The 14647-nt window shown below is 46.2% G+C and overlaps 1 protein-coding gene across 1 annotated transcript in view; it reads right to left on the bottom strand.

The window, feature by feature from the left end:
• Positions 1-10103: 10103 nt before the first annotated feature.
• nrf1 (nuclear respiratory factor 1) overlaps positions 10104-14647 on the bottom strand; it is a 16947-nt gene continuing 12403 nt past the window's right edge. Inside the window, 1 exon segment of the mRNA XM_042078859.1 lies at positions 10104-11078. Within this exon segment, the coding sequence (XP_041934793.1) occupies positions 10859-11078 (220 nt within the window). The 3' untranslated portion in view covers positions 10104-10858.

Below are 14647 nucleotides of genomic sequence, written 5' to 3'. Positions count from 1 at the left end.
GTCGTGTCTGAGGTTAAGTTGTTAATTAAGATACATCATTTAAATAGATGCTGCGCATATTTTATGTTTTTTCCCTTCCGTTCAAACACAGTTATATTTTCTATCCTAATGCCGCAGTGAATCCTATAATTCCAGGTGGTTGAAAATGTTATTATGGCAAAGTAGGCTAAAGTATGTTTTTTTAGGGGGGAAATAACAATAGCCTTTAGGTAGAGCATGGACTGTTCATGCCAAATCTCTCCTAAAATAACCGAAGCTGGAAGACCTGTAGACTTTGTAATCAGACAAATGCGATTAGCTGAAGAAGAGCTTTGCAACTGTCATTGGGGTTCACAAAGGTTGACCAAAGCGCACCGGTGCGATGGTCACGCAAAGGCGTCTTCAGCATATATCTGGCAGTAGGTGATGGGACATAAAATGCATGGCGACAACTGTATTTTTGTGGTTCATTCAACTGGCATCATTAATATTTTTACCATTTTTAGATGATGTCAGTACCATAATATGGGGAGCAGCATTAGCCTACCCGTTATTTTTCAGTAATGTCAATATATAGGCCTATATCGAAATTTTGTGATGTAGAAGCCATTATGTTTTGCCTTAATCTACTGGAATGGTCTGGAATAATCCAACAAATCCTAATTCATTTGTATTTTTTCTTTAACAGAATAATTAGTTAAAACCATCCTCCTGACGTTTTATTGTAAATGCCAGCATGTCCTTGGCACATGTATGTTGGAATTAGCTTAGTGTTTTTCATCACTTTGCATGTATAGCCTAGTCTGTAGTATTGCAATATTTTATTAGACCCATACTCCATATTGTCATCACAGAAGTTACCCCCCACCCCTTTTTTTGTCTACATTTGTTCATCATAAACGGGGTAAAGCAAAGTTAATCTAGAGAACCAGATGGGAGGCCGGCACCAGTCTGACTTGATGTAGGTCTCTTCTCCACTCTGGCTTTTTAGCCGTATTGATTTCCCCAGGAAATGGCAAGACGACTCCTGCTCAGGGAGCCATTTGGGGGGCGTCTGAAAAATCACTTAGACCATCATTTCAGAGGTGGGAATCAATCTGGCCTCCATGCACTGCGGAGGTTTGGTGGGTGCAGGGGCTAATGCTGGTGCCCTGGGCCCATTGGGGTGGGGCTGCCCGCGGCGCAGTGCAGCATGGGTCAGCTTAGCTCAGGGGAGGAGGGCGCTGTGAGCTCACAGCAGATGGCACACAAGCCAGCCAGCCCCCCCGAGCTGCAAAATGCTGCAGGACGAATCCAGAGAAGGGGGAGAGAAATGGCCAGGAAAAACGTCCTCGGGTGTGTATGAAGGCACCGCTGTTCTAGAGGGCAGAGCAGCCATTGCAGTACTTCTACGGGTGGGTTTGTTTGAGGGAGAGGGTGGCATAGTAGTACTTCAGCGTCAGGAGGTTGGTGAGTGTTCCTCTGCAGACAAAATGGCCGACCCTGGATCTGTCCTGCAGTATCCATGAGGCTGAATGTTTCAAACAGTGATGTCGGCCTGACCATTATGCAGTGGTGTTACGGTTCAACTTGAGGCCTGTGATTCTTGACCAGTACTTCTAGTCTGTTCTCCAGGAGTTGTAATGATGAGATGCCTTAAAGTTTATGCATTTTTGTCAGATGAGGGTAGAGAGGTCATTTGAGAATTTGACAGGTCATTATTGAAGGTACTGAATGTGATTCTTGGAAATTCTTTTGACAATTTTTGGAATGATGATAATCTCGATAATGTGGACATCATCTTTGTCATGGACTCCAAAGTCAAACATTAAGTCATTCATAGCTGAAGTTAATTAGGATGGCAAGATGACAACCCTCTGATGGATCTGAGAGGAGCCAGTTCCTCAGGAGTATATGTAGTGGATTGTTCACCTCTCACCTTCTCTTCTTATACAAAGAACATTATGTGCTCGGAGTGTTGGGAGTGCTGAGAATGATAATCTTCTCAATGGGCAATTAAAATATGCATTCCAGGATGCCATATTGGAGAGTGTCAGCATTTTTGTGATTTATACAAATGTGAGAGACTGATCCTATGAGCTCATCAGGGACTAAGAATTAACCCCAGTGTCCACAGAAGATGTCCTTTGAGAATGAAGTGGCATGGGCTAATTTCCAGAGAATATTCATAGACAACCAATTGATTCTAAATTAGCAGCATTCAACCCGTTTGAAGAACAGACAGAAGCAAATACAATGACTTGGGGACTTTTTTGAAGATGTTGGTAATGGTGTGATTTGATGTATTGCTTCTTATAATGTCCTCGTGTTATGATGATGACAAATGGACAAAACTAAACCCCCTGTACCTCACCTATGTAGCAAGATTATTGGCTGAAGACTTTTGGCTGAGCAACTTGAAAGACTCCCAGCATTAATATGTAGTCCTGTGATGACCTGAGGGAGTTACTTGTCTGTAGCGGAAAATCAATCGCTAATATAGCACTGTGGTTTTCCAAGAACTCCAGAGACCGTATGAGTCAGACGATTAAAGTGCTGAGGTCGTAGGTAGACAGAGCTGTCCATAGGAAAGAAGTAGCTCTACCATCTCTCTTTTTCTCTCTGCCGCTGTCTTATCTGTAAGCTCTCTGACATTGATTTATTTATTTTCTTGACAACACTCATATGGCTTTCATCAATTTCATGAAGTGGGTAGGAAAGTGTCAGGGCTTGATGTCCTTTCTTCTCCCCTTTTAGTACGTTGTGTGTGATTTTCTTTCTTTTTTCCCCTCTTCGTCTCATCCTCTCTCTCCCACCCTCTATTCCCTGCCCTTCGCACTCTCTCTCTCTCTCTCTCTCCCACCCTCTATTCCCTGCCCTTCGCACTCACTCTCTCTCTCTCTCTCTCCCACCCTCTATTCCCTGCCCTTCGCACTCACTCTCTCTCTCTCTCTCTCCATCTCCTTATAGGCAACACTTCTGTTAAATCCTCCCAGTCCTCCCCATGCTATCCCCTCCAGTGGTGTTTGGCTTGGAAGGCTGGGGTGGAATGGGGGGGTGGGGGGATGGGGGGGGGGGGGGTGTCTGTCTGTCTGGGCTCACTGTGCTGGGGGTTAACGCTGACTCCTGTTCTGTGTATGGCACTGGTAGAATTCACTGTGAAAACACACTATCAGTGAATTACCATAGGGCCATAAACAGAGCAGAGAAAGAACCACAGGATGATACCCGTCCACTTCCGCACTTGCTCTCGCCCTTGCTTTCCTCTCTCTCTCTCTCTCTCTCTCTCTCTCTCTCTCTCTCGTTATCTCACCTCTGTGTGTTGTAGGAAATTGCTACTTTTTCAAACCGTCATAAAGTCAGCTGATACTCATACTCACACTGGTCCTTTGATCCAGATGACTTCGCCATGTCTCCAGAAGTCAACAACTGCGATGCTTCCTCACCACGCTCTCTGCTTTGCCCATTTTGGCACTAGCACATTTTTGCTTCTGTATATATCCGTTGAGCAATTATGTGTAGTGCCAATATAGGAGAAGACAGGAAAACGGCACTAGTCGACCCCTAAACATCACTCTCTGAGCGAGCACTCGCTATGCCACCCTGTGAAGACGCATGCAGACACTGAGCCGTCGACCTGATTGATTAACTTCCTGCCACCCCCCCCCCCCCCCCCTTTGTTTCTTTCGGTGTAGGTCATTTTCTATTTTCGGTAATTTTACAGGGTGTAACTTGAGACTCGACCTCTGCTGGGGGCAAGAGGAAAATTCGATAGATGCAGACCACTTTGTGGAGATGTTCTTCCAGCGCGCGCTGCTCTGGAGGCCACTCAGTCGTCCTCCCATCAGTGGATTATTGGAAACATCGACAGTCTCGGCCAAAGAGATGGACACGTCTCAGACACCCGAAAAAGCACTCATCGTTTCGGCAGTACGTCAGGCTTATGTCTCTTAGCCCAAATGAGTGTGTATGTATTGATTCGTTTCATCAGGGGTGCTTTCAGAAGGAGCATTTTCCATGAACAATTTGCCGTCCTGTTTTGAAAGACTATCCTTGCTGACTAAGACAATCTGCCAAGCGTTTTCTGTGAGCTTATTGGATATCATTAGCCATTTGTACCCCAGCAATGTGCTTTGGTTACATGAGTCATACTGACTGGAACAGCTTTTTATTGTTTTCCCAAGACTGTCAACTGAATGTCTGCATATACTGCTTCAAAGAAATGGCCTCTAATTTCACTGTGGAAAATCATATAGATTATAGAACATAAAAAAGTACACTATTACACCAGTTTCACAGATGTTTCACTCATGCACCATATGTTTCACATACATGCATTAAATCAAGGTTCGGTTAGGTCAGTATGTTGTCCATTTTTCTGTCATTTGTTTGATTAGTCCAAACATGTATTGAGTCAGATGATCAAGATGCAGCACTAGCATGGATTTCACCCAGCTCCTCTAAATGACCTGGATGCAGCTCTTTGGCGGTGTTTGGCAATGGTAGAACTCACACTGGTGAAGTAGAAGGATCCGGTGGTTCTAGACTTGCCAACTACTGCTCCAGAGCTTTACCCATCACCTGACTGAAGTCCCCTCCACAATATTTGTCTACAGTGGAATACCAAGCAGAGAGGCTCTGAAAATCACTCTACATTTTTTCTGAAGGCAAATGTTGTGTGGTGAGCTCTGTGGTGCCCATGCAGATGCCACAGAGCGAGTCAGTGACTAAAGGTGGAACAGGGAAGGGTGAGAATGCATATCCCCCCTGTACACCCAAGTCTCATAGCTCGACAGATCCACCATGTCTGTGTCAGTGTGTTTGCATAGTATGTGTTTTATGTATTTTTAGAGGCTGATCATGAGCATATGTAGAGTTTGTGTAAAAGGAGGCTTACATGTAACCTGGGAACAAGACTTTAAGTTAACCATGCTGAAATTGTGTGGTGTGCAGTGCACCTCTATGCTAAATGACTGTCTACTCCAAGCCCTCTGTCCCAACAGTGTGCCAACAGGGGGTGCTTATCCCTGCATCCACCCTGCACTTGGCTGAGTGCTCGGTGTCATCTTACACTCCTCTTTCAATGAGGCCTTTTCTCCCCCTTCAAACCTGCTTGGGAAAAGGGAGGAGAAGGAGAATGAGAGAGAGAGAGAGCGAGCGAGAGAGAGAGACTCGGTGGTCCGTCTCTGCTGAAAATGGCTGCGTTTTTGCACACAGTGGTCATCGTTGGGATGAGGAGGCTGCTGTCGGTGTAACTGGGTCAGGGGCTGGTAATGTAGGTGAGAGGAGGATCTAGGGATTAAGCCCACTTGATCTGCTTTTTGCATAAATCCGTGCCATACACTTTGGTGATGAGTAATATGATTTTGTATTGTCACCCGCCTCTGCCTGGGGGCTACACTTGATTAGTGTGTGAGTGTGTGTGTGTGCGCAGCTGGTGCATTTGTATTGAGGTTCTCTTGGCCCTTTTGTGAGGGGGCCATTATGCAGAATGGAGAGAGAGAGGGAGAGGGAGGGAGGGAGGGAGAGAGAGGGAGAACGGAAGTAGACAGACGGCCCTTACATAATGCCCAAGAACAAGAGAATCTGTTCTCTCCTCAGACACAAGCAGGTGATTCAGCTCCCTCTGTATGGACTCAGACATATTTTATTAGCCTTTCATTTGGTTCATCTTTCACTCAGTCCAAATATGATTTTAATAAAAGCACCAAAAATACCCATTAACCTTCCTTACAGAAAAGGCACCAGTCTCCACAGTTCCAAGCCTTCGTCCAGTATTTACCTTCGGTATACAAGCACAATTATTTGTGTCATTGTGTGCATGACACGATCCTTGTCGATTCCTATAACTGAAAACTCAACGTTATCTGTGCTGAAATGCTTTGTGGGAAATCTTTGTCTGAGTGGGCCCTCTCCAGATGGGCCACGCAGCTCGAGTTACACTGCATTTTTTCCTCTCTTTTTCCCTCTCTCTCTCTCTCTCTCTCTCTCTCTTCTTTCTTTCTCTCTCTCTCCCTCTCTCCCTCATTCTTTCACTACTCCTGGGCACCAGTCTCCTGTGAATAGGGCTGGGGAGGGGAGGAGGGGAGGAGGGGAGGGGAGGAGAGGAGGGGAGAGCAGGAACGCTCCGTACTGGAGGATGTCTGTGTGCTAATGTGGAGACTAGCACGTTAGAGAAATACGCTGCTATTCCTCTTACACCGTGTCTGGAGTGTCCACACACAACTGTATGTGGGTGTGTGTCAATGGGGGTTTATGTATGCATATGAACCAGGTGAGGATGGCTGTAAGGATGAGAAATGACAACCAATGAAAGAGCATTAAGGTGACAGGCACCTGAATAAACAAACATATCTACATGGGTAATTCTATGCAAATGCTTGATGATGTATCTATTACACTGATATATGGCATCTGAGATTGTAAATGTCATATTTTAATTATAGCTAGAGCACTTGTTGGGGAAAATTAAGACTAGTTTAGCTGTAGATAAACAACTTCTGATAAGTGTTGTGGATATTACAAAGGTGGACATTTGCATGGAATGGTCTACATGAAAAATGAAAATTGTATTAGCAACAAGACACACATCTTTAAATGCCAAGGAAGAATGTTTGTTCATTGGCCTACAGTGCTTTAAGGTGTAATGTTACTACTAACACAAGTCCTCATCAAGCATGTTCCTCATGACTGGAAAAAACATAGCTGATGACTAAAAATTATTAATAAGCTTTATTTTTAGTAAGCATCTTTACACTCCACGTGTTTCCCTATTCATGGAAAAACATATTTGTGATATTAGTGGAAAGCTCACACACACACACAGGCAGCTAGTTATTACCTGAGCTTGTAGGTGTGTACCATCTAATCAGTACTAGCAGTTCTCCTAACAAGCTCTGTCAGTGACTCCACCTCTTAATTGGGTGTTGAGGCATGATGCTATGACTGCTTTTTCCAACACATCTTAAATTGAGCAATCACTCTAATCACTCTGCTTTATAGACCTGGTGCAAATAATGGAGTGGTAAAATAAAATCCAGGCAGTAATGATTAAGTGCTTCAGTGATCCTCACCCCAACCTTTGGAAAAAAGTACCCACAGCTCTGTTATTATGGTGGAACCTCTGGGCTTGGGTTCAGACTTTCAAAGCACATGCCAATTTGATGCTAATAGAAATGTCAGATAAATGTCTCTTTTTGAATGACTAGATGAACCTTCACTCATTTGGAAATAATGACCCTTTTTCTTGTGGTGCTGAACTGTATTGAGCAGGCCTGTGGTGAGTCAGGCATGTGAGTGGATCGACTCCTTGGGGCTGGGGGTGCGGAGCCTGTACATTTTGCCATCGGACAGCAGTGGTCTGGAGAATGGGGATTGTACCAACCCACCCACTCTATCATAGTGAGGAATGAAGGTTACCTGGTTTTACCCCTAGCCACTCTAGTCCAGGTTTCTACACGGCACAGCCTCAAATACTCTCTCAGAAGAATTTACTGTATTGGCGTCTACACTGCAGTGGGCTCTCAGAAACCACTGCGGTGTAGACGCCAATACAGTAGCCTAAATTATATTTTCTCACTTTAGGTAGTAATAGCCGTCAGACATCAGTTACTGTAAGGAAAGCAGAATGAGAACTCTATACACCACACCGATAGCAAATAACTATTTCCACTTTTAGCCACTGATAATCACAACTGACCATGAATTTAACTCGGGACCCCTCTGCTAAAAACTAGAAAATGTACAAGGCACAGTGAAGTGCAGACACAGACCCAAGCTTGCAGGCCCTGCTGGTGCATCGGCGCTAGGGTGAGAAATTGGAGATTATCCCTTGTGTCAGAGCGAGCGAGTGGGGGCGGACAGCGGGCTGCAGCACATGCAGTGGGCAGGGGTAGGGGTGGGGGTGGGGGGGGGTGGCGGAGAGAGAGGAGAGGGAAGGGAGGGGTGTGTGTATTAAGAAACGATTAGTGGAGATTAAAGCCCTGCCCCACAGCCTGCAGGACTCCAGGCTACAAGAACACAGCCCCCCTACAGAGAGGAGGCCTGGGCCCTGTCATAGACATGTCCATGAACTCGCCCCCCTCCAAAACACACACACACACACACGTGGCATCTAGTCCACCCTTAAAGAATCAATAGTATCATGCTTCACTGAAGAGTGTATGGGGGGGTATGAAAGAGTAAGGTGTCTACATATTCACTGTTAATCAGCTGTTATGGTCAAACTTTACAATTAAATTAATCGACAAAGTGGTAACAAGGGCTAATTCTAGAATTGATGTACCATAATTAATGGGTTTCTGATGGATTGTTGGAAGTACCATTGTTGATTAGTCATTTATATCCTCAAGAAGGATTCACTCATTAATATAAGTAAAGGTCAGCTATACAGTTCACTTGTATATGGCAATCATTTAGGAGCTGAATAATGGGCGAGGAAGAATTTGCCATCTCATGTAATGTAATTCATGTGATGTAATTATACTCATGTCATGTAATTCATGTGATGTAATTATACTCATGTCATGTAATTCATGTTTCCCAAAGTAGTAAAGGTTTCTAGTTTCTCAGCCATCTACTTCCCAGTCTCCTGTAATCAATATATAGACTCTTTCAAGAGTTCCATTATCAGCATCATAGTTGGCCCCACATGGCTTCCGTTTTAACATTCTATATGTTATCTTAATGCAGAGGAACCAAATAGAACAGATCAGTGAATAGAACGTTCAAGCATTGTTTTTGTTTTTATTGTTGAAAGGGTCTATAGAGCAGTGATCTTCCGTGGAGGATATCCTCTGGGGATAATCAGTTGTGTTTATGTCTTATTACACAGGTGTCCATCCACCTACGCTTGGCAGGTCCTTCCGTGAGACGGGTGTGGAAGTGCATAAGACTTGGTCCTTTCCCAGAAAGCATAGACTAATAAGGCTGTGTTAATCTGGCACTGCCAAGGGAGTGACGCACACGCATGGCCTCCTCCAGCCCATCACCTCCCCTCCCCCAGCCAGCTGCTGGGACAACCCGGTCACCAGCACGCCGGATCACCCCAAAAACCCATATTCCTCACACCAGGATCTGTGTGCAATCACCAACTTTTCTCCCACAACCCAAGTTGAATGTCCCTCTAAACTAAGAATCCACTCTGGGCAAGGGGACATTATTCTGCTGAAATATTCCAGTGATTGCACCCACTACTTCCAAGCAAACTGTGTAACTAATAATCTAGAGGCAGAGTGGGATGTGTGGTGACGCCTGTCGGATTACACCAGGATCCCCCCCCCCCCCCCCCCCCCCCCTTCCCCATACAGCAGAAGGGCACTGGCCGTAAATCCAAGCTTTAACTGAGGGGGAGGGATCAGAGCTTATGATGCAACTAGGCCCCCGCTTGTCCACCAGGACAGCCTAGTGGAAGAGGAGTGGGTGCAGTGCCGATGTATAAGGTGGTGGGGCATAGCGAGGAAGGTCGCTGAGTTTTCATGACACAACTGAGAGGGAACAGTAACCAGTGAGTAACCTGGCAAAAACACCAAACTGAGAGGGAGGAGGAAATCAGCAGTGAAGTGACGCAAGATGGACATTTGGGAGAATGCTAAGCCAAAAGATGGAAGTAAAAGAAAACTGACCCAAGTTATGACATAACACCGTGTTTTTTTTTTAGTGAATTTTATTTGGAGCTCACGTAGACCACATGCCTTGAATTCCTCATTATCCATCTGTCACTCCCATCCAACATTATACAGTTTTTGTCTTATCTTTTGAAATTCCAATACCAATGTCATTTTCTTTTAAATAAAGTTCCATTCATATGGATACAGCTGTTTACTCTTATTTTTCATCAAAATGTATAAAATGTTGTACAGGAGAAACACTCCTAAGGGAGATGCACACACACACACAAAGCATTTTTTCATAGTAGATATGCATTTAAAACACCCAGGAAAGCCACCAGACAAGAGTGGGACAGACAAAAAGAGGCAGTGTACTTTGATTTCCAAATGGCTTCCTTGGCAATTCATACATACATACAAACATACATACATACATACATACATACATACATACACACACACACGCACACTTACATACCAGGCCACCCATTTTTAGCTGCATTCACTGTCAATCTCTTTGTTCGATATACAAAAGTGAACAACTGAAATTCCATACGCGTATTAAACGAACCCTTGTGCAGTGTGCCGGAAACAAAGTGACCACGACCATGACAGAGAAGAGTCACATTTAATGCAGTCTGTGATGAAGGCAAAACATACTGAGGGTGGTCTGGGTGTTTCATACAGAGACAAGAGTGAATTAAAGATGGAACACATCTTGGGGACCCGCCAGTGCCTGCAACCTACAGGTAAAAATGCCTCATTCCAAGAGCTCAAAAAAAAAAAACACAAAAAAAAAACAACAAAGGAAAAACAAATGCAATGCACACTTAAGGATGAAATGGATTGTGTGGTGGTATGAGAGTGTGGGGGGAAGGCCACAGGCTCATCCCCATCCCACCCTTGCTTTTTGGTTTGCCTCCTTTCGCTTTGCTGAATGCTTTAAAAAATAAATACTAAATACTCTAGACCCTTAACATCAGAAAGCTAAAAAAAAGAATGAAAATCCATAACGAAAAACAAACACAAAACCCCCAAAAAAGAAACATCCTCTTTTTTTTTTACACAGTAAACGATGCATTGATAATGATCCTAGAACCTGTAAATCCCCTGCAGGTGTAAAAAGTCAAAAATATATAGCAATATTTTTTTGTCTTTATACAACGCATATATTACAGTGTGTGAAAACAGGTGTGCCGTCTCCCCAGCTCTCAGAACCCCCCTCCCCCCCCAGGGAGGCTCGACTGGGGGTCGACGCTGCCCGTCCCAAACACCTGCAGGGGGGGAGTGTGTCACTGCTCTAGGGTCACGACCTCCACGGCCTGCCCGTCGAGCGTCACCGTGTTCTCGATGCGTGTGGCCACCGGTGCCATGGCAACCTGCATGGGCCGGTTACCCTGGGCGAGGCTGGTGACCACCGTCTGGTACATGCTGACGGGAATCTGCACCAGGCCTGCAGCAGGGGGAGAGAGCAGGAGAGGAAACACATATTGAATACATATCAACACACGTCTGTTTAGGACTACACAGATAGTACGAGCTCTGTAAACAAAATGAATCCATAACACACATGATGAACAGATTTCAGGACCACTGCTAGTCATCAATATAACAATCACACTGATGAAAGCGTTGACAGTGAGAATATGACACAAGGCATTGGTAATGACCTCCCCCTGGTTGAAATAGCAGAGAACCAAGAAGATGACTTATATACTAGTGAGCCTAGAGACATAAACTGAGAGGCAAAATCTCATGCGGCAGTCGCATGGCAAACACGGAGCCTGGAACATAGGCAGGTGCAGTGGGGGCTCTGCCTGTCGGACAATGAGAGAGGGCCGCCATGTTAGAGTGGGTCTGAGAGTGGCTGGGCGCTGACTAGGTGGAGCGAAGACGTGGAAGGGACAGGGGACAGGAGCGGGCCAGCTCCCCCTGCCGCAGTGCAGGAACAATGGGCCGATTGAGCCCCAGCGCTGCCTCGTCCCTGCCCCTGGAGCGCCGGCCCCAGATTACTGCGCTCGGGCAGTCACGTGACGCGAGGTTGTGGGGGGTGGGGTGGGGGGCGGACGGAGAGGTCTGCGCATGTGTACAACACAACCACCTAGCCCTGCCTTGCCATCACACACACACACGGTCACAAAATGACCATGGGCAGAAGGCGAGGTCAGAGGCAAAGCTCCCATACGTAAAGCGATACACACAGACACACACACCAGACTGCAAATTACCTTAGCAGCACAAACACAGATGCACACTCTGTCAATCTGCATCAGGGCACACTTGTGTTCTACACTACTGGACATCGTCTACTCATTATCTCCCAGCAGCGGGTAGGCTACGCAAATTCTGTATTTTGATTTTCCACGCACGCCATAACAAATTTAAACTGCACTATTTCAGACTGCACTGGGCAGACAGACTCTTTTCCCATTAGTAAGATCACACTCAAACAAGTGCATATGGACTAACTCATTTTAATTAAAGAGTTATTTTAACTAATAGTTAATATTAAAAATAACTAATAGTTATTTTAGAATGTTGATTTCATTCTTATTTGTGTGGGTTGAGAAAGCCATGGGTCTCTGGTCACCCTGCCATGACGCGGGCACGGACACACTTTGGTTAATTGTGCCTGCGGAATGATTGCAGAGCTTTTCTGTGAAGCCTGTGTTTACACAGAGAAGTGGCCCTCTTGTCACTTCATCACTGAGACACTGGGGACCAGCGGGGGGGAGAAAAAGAGAGGGAGGGAGGGAGAGGGAGGGAGAAAAAGAGATGAATGGATGGAGAGAGGGAAGAGGGAGGGGGGGAAGCGAAGGTGGAAGGCGCAGCAAAATCAAGAGCGATGCCAGTCGACACACTTCAAAGGCAGCCCAGTGCTGCCATTAGGCTGATTGGACGAGGTCAATAAGCTCCTTCAGTGGTGGCGCAAAGGCCTGTTGACATGGCCACTTGTCCCCTCGGCCAGCAGCCGCACACACAACATGGGCTCCGCTAGGGAGGGGGGCAGGACAGGACTGAAATCCATGCCATTTGTTTGGCAGTTTTTCCTGTTCTTGCAGCTTTGCAGATCTAGTTTTGATCTACACTTTATACGCCTGTTCACAGAGAGAGAGACTTGTGTCCCAACACTTGTGGTGCCACTTGTGTACATATATAGTGAAGATGCAGTGCTGCAGCTGTGGGCTAAAGGTTCTAGAAACTGGCTTGTGACTGAAACGTCGCCGGTTTAATCCACTGGACTGACACGGAAAATCTAGGCAATGAGGGAGTGAATGAACAGCTTTTCCCCTCTATCAACGTCCACGGCTAAAGTGCCCTTCAGTAAGGCACTTGACCCCCAACTGGTCCCCATGCAAGTGTGTACTAACCTCTCATAGTTAGTCTACGATCAGCTCAAATGCAGCGGTTGATTTTCACTGCCGGCTGTTCCTAGGCTGTGATACAAAAAAACAACTAAAAGAAAAATAGAAATATTTAATATAGGAAAGGAAAATGCCATCTAAAATCAGTCTGCAACAGGCTATCCCAGAATCCCCTGAATGAGTGGACCGTCCAGCAGGACAGTTACATAAAGCAGCATTCCCATCTCCCTGCTCATTCACAAATAATAACGCCACAGATGGTCCATCCCATGCAGAGAAACCAGAAAAGGCCATTTTGCATCCCACCACCACATATGTGTAATAAATAAATAAATATATAAATAAATAAATAAATAAGTAAGTAAGTAAGTAAATAAAGGCTCAGCTCATTCATATCGGTGCCCTGAATGGAGCCCGAGGTTCTGACGGGCTTAAGGGTTAGGGTGGGGCACTCCATTAACAAGCAGAGGTGGGGGCTGGGGTGGTCCTCATGTCCATTTCTTTACATGTAGTTTTTAATGCTCACTAATCAGCTTTCATATGGAAATGCAGTCCCAAGTAGCCCCTGCCCACTCTCCTAAGCAGCTCTGGAGTAAGTTAAGGGGGTAGTGTATAAGTATATGTGTGTATACATATATTTGTAGGCATGCATATAATCGTGCCAGAGATATATGTTAGCAGCATTATGTGTATAGTGTTGCATGTGCTTCATAAAGCCTCTGCAAGTGCTCACTTGTTCTGTGCTACTTAATGCATGTGCTTAGGGGAGTGTGCCAAATGTAACTCAAGAGAAATAACTAGAACAGTGTTTCTGAATCATAGCAAGCCTGTATCTGTATGCACATGTGGCATGTTTATTAGGCCTAGCATTGTGTTGCATTTGTGAAAGCACGTCACAGTTAAGTTGTGTGTGTGTGTGTGTCGGCGTGTGAGCGACCGTGGGGCAGACAGGGCTTCCTGGCGTGTCTCTGGCCTTGCGGAGCACTGACAGCTGGCTCCTGTGATTAGGCTGCGCACCGATAATGGAGAGCATCAAAGCTCTTTAGACAGGTTCCTCAGGGGCCTGCCAAGTGCCTGGGGCAGCGCGGGGGATTGGGAGTGGGGAGGGGGGGGGGGGGGGCTGGAGGGCTGAGGGGGGGGGGGGGAGGGGGGGGGTGTAGGGCAGCGCGGGGGATTGGGAGTGGGGAGGGTGCGTGTGTAGGGCTGAGGGGGGGGGGGGGGGAGTGGGGAGGGTGCGTGTGTAGGGCTGAGGGGGGGGGGGGGGATTGGGAGTGGGGAGGGTGCGTGTGTAGGGCTGAGGGGGGGGGGGGGGGGGGGGGGGGTGACGGGACACCAGGAGCAGCCAGAGGAACAGAGGAGGCTGAGCCTGACTGAAGGGCCTGGGCTGAGCTCTTGGTTTACAACCCTAATTACCATTCATAGGTCAGCGCAACTGGGTGCCCCGTCCTGTCAATCACCAATCGGCCACTAGGCACGCCGTGCAGAGTAGACTAGGGGCTTTGTCACTTGTACCAGTGCAAAGAATGTGAATAAAGCACACTTAGGAATAAACACATCTCTATGGGCGTGTGGAGTCTTGTGCGCTGTGGGTTTGTGTCAGTGGGTGTTCTCTCTGCTTTCGAGGCGCCGCATTTTATAGTATCTCTGGGCTTGTTTAACAAGGGGAGTGCGAGAACTAAATCCTGCTGCTTTGGCATAGTCTGGATTACTTTGTAC

This window comes from Alosa sapidissima, chromosome 22 (genome assembly GCF_018492685.1).
Source record: "Alosa sapidissima isolate fAloSap1 chromosome 22, fAloSap1.pri, whole genome shotgun sequence".
NCBI classification, from domain to species: Eukaryota; Metazoa; Chordata; class Actinopteri; order Clupeiformes; family Clupeidae; genus Alosa; species Alosa sapidissima.
This window is presented reverse-complemented; position numbering and strand designations above follow the sequence as displayed.